Source organism: Gadus macrocephalus, chromosome 20 (assembly GCF_031168955.1).
Source record: "Gadus macrocephalus chromosome 20, ASM3116895v1".
Classification (NCBI taxonomy): domain Eukaryota; kingdom Metazoa; phylum Chordata; class Actinopteri; order Gadiformes; family Gadidae; genus Gadus; species Gadus macrocephalus.
In genome coordinates, this window is record NC_082401.1 from 12,360,219 (window position 1) to 12,367,718 (window position 7,500).

Here is a 7,500-nt window from a genome sequence, read left to right on the forward strand (position 1 = left end):
AGGTGGTCCTGGGCCGGCCGGACATGATCCGATCCTCGGGGTATCTCGGTGCGGACCGTGGCTGTCTAGATGGCAGGGTGGGCGGACGGACAGATCCTTCTCATCCAAAGGGATCACAGTTCTTGAATTACACACAATTCAAAAAGGGCAAAAAGAAGGAAAGCTCCGTTATCCGGTGGAGGTTCGCTCTATAAACTGACAATCACAGCATCTCCTCCTTTCTGCTCCTCGACGTCCTCCACGGGCCGCTACACGTCTTCGACTGAAATAGTCCTGATCTAGCCTCTCCCTGCTGGGTCCCCCGGAGCGAACCGCCTGCAATGTGGTTCTAGATGGCGGCCGAAGCGTCGCAGAGCTCGGCGACCCGACGCGGTTCCTCTGCGGAAATAAATGAGGTGGTGGTCGGGGGTCCTGTGGGCCTAGATCCTCTTCATATCCCGATGTGGAGGCTCAGGGATCCGACTGCCATGGCGGCTCCTCGCTTCACCCTACTGACGATTCAACGGAGAATCGACCGATTGCCCAATCTCTCCACCGCGGACGGAGTGGTGGCTCCGCGCTGCGTAAACCTTCCACCGGGCCTCGGAGCCTCGCCGCGCCGCAGGGAGTCCGATGTTCGGCCGTGGGAGCGGAGATTCTGATCTTCTGGTTTTATTTTTCGCCAATAGGTCGGAGCCTGGCTGTCTTTGTCGCTCCGGAGGGTCGGTACGCCGTCTGCGTAGCGGGCGGGGAGGCGGTGGATCCCGGACACATGGGGCCGCGGAGTTACGCAAATGCACTAGTCTGCGGTGGAGAATAGGAGCAGGGTTCGGGCGCAGGGGGGGAGCGGGGGAGGTCAATCCAGCCAATCAGAGGGACTCCCTCAAACATGGGCGTGGAGTATGACGTTTTACACCAATGACGACACGACTCTTAAGGAACACATGGCGTTATTTGCTTAGCCCCGCCCCCAGGACTTCAAAGGTCTGACGCCGCGAGAGCGACAGAGGCGAGGGGCGTGGCAGGGGTGGGATGGATGACTGTGTCAGCCAATCGGGGAGCAGAACAGGCGACGGACGGCGCTGTCACACAGAGCCGGAGCTTGGAGGCTGTTGCTATGTCGGTTCCTCTAACCTTACCTCCAGATGCTGTCTGCTGTTGCAGTCTCATCCCTACATGCCATGGTGTTTAATAACTGCACTAGTGTACACGTCGGAGCCCGCGGGGAGCACACAGGGGGAGGGGGGGGGGGGCGTGTCTGACTTTTCATTTTTTAGGCCTGAAATATATCTCAAAAGGCCAGTTTCCATCGGAATAATGTCACATTTATTTGTAATCTTATTTTTAAATAGTTGCTCACAAAGATTCCCTGAAAAGGCAAAAAACCGAGCAGAAGCTTTGGTTTTTAATGTGCATATCGATTCATAGATTCATCCCGCTAGCCTGATGAGGAAGGGGCTGAGCGCTCCTCGTCCAACTTGTACGGTCGTTCTGTGATTGGTCGATGGCCTTTGTACGTCATACTGGGAAAATGATGTAACATTATACTGTAATATTTATTCACAAATAAAACAAAAAGGTAATTTCACCCTTTCTCTCTCTCTCTTGCTCTCCCTGCACCCATCAAACATTCAATTTTTTTTTCATGTTTTTATTATAAGCTTGGTCATTTCGATTCGTATGAAAAAAACACTTAAAACGTCTATAAATAAATAAATAAATACATGTGCAGCCCCTCTGGCGGTGGTCGTCATGGGAGACCAGTCCGTTCTCTGGGACCAGTTTCCCTGGACTCCGTCTCATCTCTCCCGGTTGATTTGGAGCGCGAGTGGAGGTCAGAGGTCATCAGAGAACATTCATTCACAATAAAAAAAAAACACGTTTAGAGGCACCTTCTTCAGTCGGAGACCGTCAGGACCGGCTCAGAGCATCGTTAACTGGTTTAATTAATCCCTCAGGTGGTATCGCTGGTGTGAGGCCTGTCAACACTCACTCACCCTGTCCCTCCTCCCAACGCAGTGAGGGCTTGTGGACACATGAAACTACTACGATTAGAAAACGGTTTGTAGAATACTGAACGCTATTTTAATAACTGTCAATATGCAGAATGTATGTGTTATTCTCACATCCCCTGGGATAACTGTGAGCGTTACAAAGCGTGGCTCCTCTGAGCATTCCCATTGGGACCAGCAGCTCCCCAGGGCTGACCCAGCCTGGGGACCGATCCGTAGCCCCCAGGTTCCGGGGGGGGGGGTCAGACCGGACCCCTGTTCTGGACCAGAGAGGGTCTGGAGGCACACACCCTGACCCCAACGCTGATGCATCGATGCTGCTTCGAGTCCGGTCGGGTTGAGGTTTGAACCGTTCCCAACGGAACGCTGGGGAGTAACCTGCAGACCGTGGAGGAGGGGGACAGGCTGGGGTGTGTGTGTGTGTGTGTGTGTGTGTGTGTGTGTGTGTGTGTGTGTGTGTGTGTGTGTGTGTGTGATCATGTTTGTTGGTGTGCGTGCGCCTCTGTGTGTGTGCGCATGCCTGTGTGTGTATGCGTGTGTGTGGGTGATCATGTTTGTGTGCGTGCGTGCGTGTGTGTGTGATCATGTTTGTGCTCGCCTGTGCACGGCTGGCTTCACACAAAGGTGGGTGTGAGGTCCTCCTTGAAGATGACGGGGCGGGGGCCGCGGCAGAGGCCGCTGTAGCCCCCGTACTCCCCCTCGTCCTCGTCCTCGTCTTCGTCTTCGTCGGAGGAGGAGGAGGAGCTGAGCAGCGAGCCGCGCTGCAGGCAGGCGTCGCAGTACGGCCGGTGGTACGGCCCGTAGTCCGCGGAGCTGCTGGAGTCCGTGTCCCAGGACCCGTAGAGGTCCCTGCAGACCCCCCTCCTACCCCCCCCCCCGCCCGCCCGGTCCTCGTCTGGAGGGGCCCCGGGGCCACACGCCGGCCCCCTTCTGCCCACCCAGCCTCCCTCTCCCGCTTTCCTCTGCCCCTCCTCCTCCTCCTCCCCCTCCCCCCTGCTGCCCAGGCCGGAGGGGGGGGCCCCTGGCAGGGCGTGGCGTGGGGGCGACGTGGGGCCCGGTTTCCTCCGGTCTCGGGGTCCGGCGGGGGCACCCCTCCTTCTCCCCGGGCCGGGGGCGGGGCCGAGGCCCGGGAGGAAGAAGGGAGGGGGCCCCCCTCGCCCGGGGTGGAAGGGGGGCCGGCGCCGCCTCATGGCGTGGGGGGAGACGCTGCCGAACAGCCCCGGGGGGGGCGGGGTCCAGGGCGCCGGCAGGGGGAGGGGCGTGAGGAGGGAGGCGTCGGTGAAGACGTGCGGCAGGGGGCCCCCAGGGGGGCCCCCCGACAGGGCGGCCGCCACGCTCAGCTCCTGCAGGACCTCCTGCAGCTGCAGGCTGCTGACGAAGCCCCCCAGGCCGGGGGGGGGCCACGCCCGGTCCGAGGGGGGCACAGACCGCTCTCCCCCCGTCGACGTCACCGATCCCCGGGGGGGGCCCTCAGGCCGGGGGGGCTCGGGGGCCACGGGGCCCCGCCCGCCTACCCTGGGGTCTCTGGCCCCGAGCTCCACGGAGCCGGCCAGAGGGCCCGCCCCCTGTGGCCCCCCCCTCGCCTGCTCCACGGGGAGAGGGGGGGGCTCGAGGCCGGCCGGGGGCCCGGGGGGGAGGGGGACCCCGGTGGGGGCCGGGACGGGGGCCAGGCCCGGAGGAGAGGAGGGCGGCGGGCCCTTGCCCGGGGGAGGGGTCCCGGGGCTGTCGGAGGGCCCCGCCCCCGTGCTCTGGGTGGAGGCGGAGTCCAGGGCGGGGCCAGGGGGGCGGGGCTGGCTGGAGCTCACCAGACGCAGCAGCTTGTCTTTGGCGTTGGTCACCTGCTCCTGGAGGCCGTCGATCACAGCGTTCTTCTGGACGGGACAGGGGCAGGGTCATGGAAGGGTTAGGGTCAGGGTTAGGGTTAGGGTGAAGGTCAGGGTTAGGGTAAGGGTCAGGATTAGGGTGAAGGTCAAGGTTAGGGTGAACCCGACAACGGTCACTGGGTGAACACATGAACACTGCACAACCAGAACTAATAAACATGGTGAAGAACTGAACTCCTACAGGTTCCTTCTCTCTAAACATCTGTAGGCTAACCATCACTAGCACTGGGTATGTATATTCATGATGGTGAATACACACCGCGTTTGCCTATATTTATTATATTTGTTACTATTATTTTCATTTAATATCTCATCTCAGTATGAAAACAAAGGTCATTATTTTTTTCTTATTAAATCAGGCCGTCTTTCTTAGGTTTTCTGTTTTTCAATATTGTTCTTGTATGTTTCACAATGAGGTGACAGTAGTCTACAGTAGGTGTGGAGGTGACAGTAGGTGTGGAGGGGACAGTAGGTGTGGAGGTGACAGTAGGTGTGGAGGTGACAGTAGTCTACAGTAGGTGACAGTAGGTGACAGTAGGTGACAGTAGTCTACAGTAGGTGTGGTGGTGACAGTAGTCTACAGTAGGTGACAGTAGTCTACAGTAGGTGTGGAGGTGACAGTAGTTCTACAGTAGGTGTGGAGGTGACAGTAGTCTACAGTAGGTGACAGTAGTCTACAGTAGGTGACAGTAGGTGACAGTAGGTGACAGTAGTCTACAGTAGGTGACAGTAGTCTACAGTAGGGGACAGTAGGTGACAGTAGTCTACAGTAGGTGACAGTAGGTGACAGTATTCTACAGTAGGTGACAGTAGGTGACAGTAGTCTACAGTAGGTGACAGTAGTCTACAGTAGGTGACAGTAGTTCTACAGTAGGTGACAGTAGTCTACAGTAGGTGACAGTAGGTGACAGTAGGTGACAGTATTCTACAGTAGGTGACAGTAGTCTACAGTAGGTGACAGTAGTTCTACAGTAGGTGACAGTAGGTGACAGTAGTCTACAGTAGGTGACAGTAGGTGACAGTAGTCTACAGTAGGTGACAGTAGGTGACAGTAGTCTACAGTAGGTGAGAGTAGGTGACAGTAGGTGACAGTAGGTGACAGTAGGTGTGGAGGTGCGGGGGGAACCTCGTTCAGCAGCCTCTTCATGGAGCAGTTCTCCCCCAGCAGGTAGTGGACCTCGTCCTGGCTGTAGCATGACCCCTGGCTCTTACTGGGGCTGCTGAAGAACTTGGCCATCTGAGCAGGGGAGCTGCTCTCCTCCTCGAACCGCCGGGACTGTGTGATCTATGGGGGGGGGGGAGAGGTTAGGGACGTCTGGTCAGTCTCCACATCCCCTCTCCTGGGTGTGTGAATAGAACAGAGTGAGTGTGTGTGCGCGATGGGTATTCTCACAGTACGTGTGTTATTGTGTTTAACTCCAATCAAAGTAGTAGTTGATTCCACGCTCTCCTTTACGAGTGGGATGGTTCATTCCTACAGGTTGTAAAGCGCTGAGCAGTACAGAGATAACAGCGGAGCGTCTCACTGTTCAACCTAGTCTCACGGAAATACATGACACTGTCACGTCAGCTCATTTAAAGAATCTATTCATTCTTGATCTGGGACATGGCATTTCAATTTTTTGGCCACGCGTTTCTACCTTCACCTTTGATTCTGAGAAATTGTGACAATTCACGGATATATTTAATGCAGGTGTGCTGCTCTGTAGGCAAACCGCGACGGAAAAAAGGAAGCTGCTTCATCTCTTCTTTTTAGAATGAGTTTGAAATTGGAAATGATGTGTCCCAGAACACAAATTAATAGATTAAATGACGTGACGTGACAGTGTCACGTATTCCCCCCCCCCCCCCCCCCCCCCCCCCCGCTGTGGGGGCCGTACCAGCAGGTGTTTGAATCAGAGCCTGTTGCTCGTGCTGCAGCGCTTCCTACCCCGGTGCTGCGGTGCATTCCTCTATCGGAGCGTACGCTGGCAGCGAGCCCCATGAGGAGTCATTAAAGAGCTGGCACGTCCTCCAGAGAGGGAGTCACAAACACTCAGCCGGCGTCCAGGGCTGAGTCACCCAGCGGCGGGTATCAGAGCTCCTCTGCTGGGCTGACTGGGGGCCCTTGGGGCCTTGGGGCCCTGGGGGCCGGGGGACATGTCTATCTGTCACAAGTCTCCCGCCCTCAGTTTCTGTCTGATGAACTGATTGGACGTGTCTGCTGTGAGGCGGACAGAGTCAGTCACGTGCTCCCTGTCTGTTCCACGGATACACGGGTAGACAGTTTCACTGTGCAGACGGGAAATACAACCCAGCGAGCCACTGTCTTCTGAAGGCACACGAGACGACGCTGACATGACGTGTGCTGAGCGAGAGAGAGAGGTAGAGAGGTAGAGAGAAGTAGAGAGGTAGAGAGAGAGGTAGAGAGGTAGAGAGAGAGGTAGAGAGGTAGAGAGAGAGGTAGAGAGGTAGAGAGAGAGGTAGAGAGGTAGAGAGAGAGGTAGAGAGGTAGAGAGGTAGAGAGAGAGGTAGAAAGAGGTAGAGAGGTAGAGAGAGGTGGAGAGAGAGAGAGGTAGAGAGGTAGAGAGAGAGAGAGAGAGAGAGAGAGAGAGAGAGAGAGAGAGAGGGAGAGAGAGAGGGACAGAAAGAGAGAGAGAGACAGAAAGAGAGAGAGAGAGACAGAGACAGAGACAGAGAGAGATAGAGAGAGAGGTAGAGAGAGGTAGAGAGGTAGAGAGGTAGAGAGAGAGAGAGAGAGAGAGAGAGAGAGAGAGAGAGAGAGAGAGAGAGAGACAGAAAGAGAGAGAGACAGAAAGAGAGAGAGAGAGAGAGAGAGAGAGAGAGAGAGAGACAGAGACAGAGACAGAGACAGAGACAGAGAGAGAGAGAGAGAGAGAGAGAGAGAGAGAGAGAGAGTAATGTAGGAGAGGTGATTCCTCTCTGACAGCCGGAGGGGGACAGAGGGCGGGGCGGGGGTCTTGCCTGGGGGATGAAGAGCAGGCAGTTGGTGGCCGTGGTGCAGGTGAAGATGGCCGCGGCCACGGCGGCGTACACCAGGTTGGGCCAGGCCGGCAGCAGGACGGAGACGGGGAGCACCGCCGCCGCCGACAGCGTTGCCAGGGCGACGGCCGTGATGATGGTGGGCGACTGGTTGACGGGGGGGTGGCTCACGTTGCTGGTGAGGCCGGCCAGGTAGGTCCCGTAGAGGAGGAGACCCCCCTGGAGAGCACGGAGGACGGAGCAGAGGTTAGACCGCCCGCACGCTGCTCCTGATACCAGGGTGGGAGACTGACCGAGGCATGCTTTCATTTAAAATATTAGAACCAAAATGTTGCTTTTTGCTCGTGTTGGCAAAACTTTAATAAAAAATTGCATTAAAAAAAAAGTATGATTGTGGAGATCTTTAAAGGTTGAGCAGGAATCAGAGGAACAGGTCGTGGTTCCGGAGGAGTTGGTGCAGACTCCTGTTAGCTGTAGAGCGTGGCTCACAGGGGAGGGCGGAGCTGTTTGAGTCACTGCTCACGGCTCAGTGAGACCCACCTTCATCCCTACGATGAGGACGAGCCAGAGCTCCGGGTACAGGGAGGAGCAGGAGGCCTGGTGGGTCAGCGAGAACGCCACGTCGTCCCCCAGCACCTAGCGGG

General features: G+C 56.8%; 1 protein-coding gene across 2 annotated transcripts in view; it reads right to left on the reverse strand.

Moving 5' to 3' along the window:
- Positions 1 to 1,254: 1,254 nt before the first annotated feature.
- Positions 1,255 to 7,500, reverse strand: part of gpr156 (G protein-coupled receptor 156) — a 14,933-nt gene continuing 8,687 nt past the window's right edge. Inside the window, exons 7-10 of one of the 2 annotated variants that reach the window (XM_060040554.1) lie at positions 7,397 to 7,492; positions 6,839 to 7,075; positions 5,001 to 5,159; positions 1,255 to 3,859 (exon numbers count right to left, since the gene is read on the reverse strand). In XM_060040554.1, the coding sequence (XP_059896537.1) occupies positions 2,606 to 3,859; positions 5,001 to 5,159; positions 6,839 to 7,075; positions 7,397 to 7,492 (1,746 nt within the window). In that variant the 3' untranslated portion in view covers positions 1,255 to 2,605. Of the gene's footprint in view, positions 3,863 to 5,000; positions 5,160 to 6,838; positions 7,076 to 7,396; positions 7,493 to 7,500 lie in introns of both variants that reach the window. The other variant, XM_060040553.1, reaches the window with a different exon arrangement.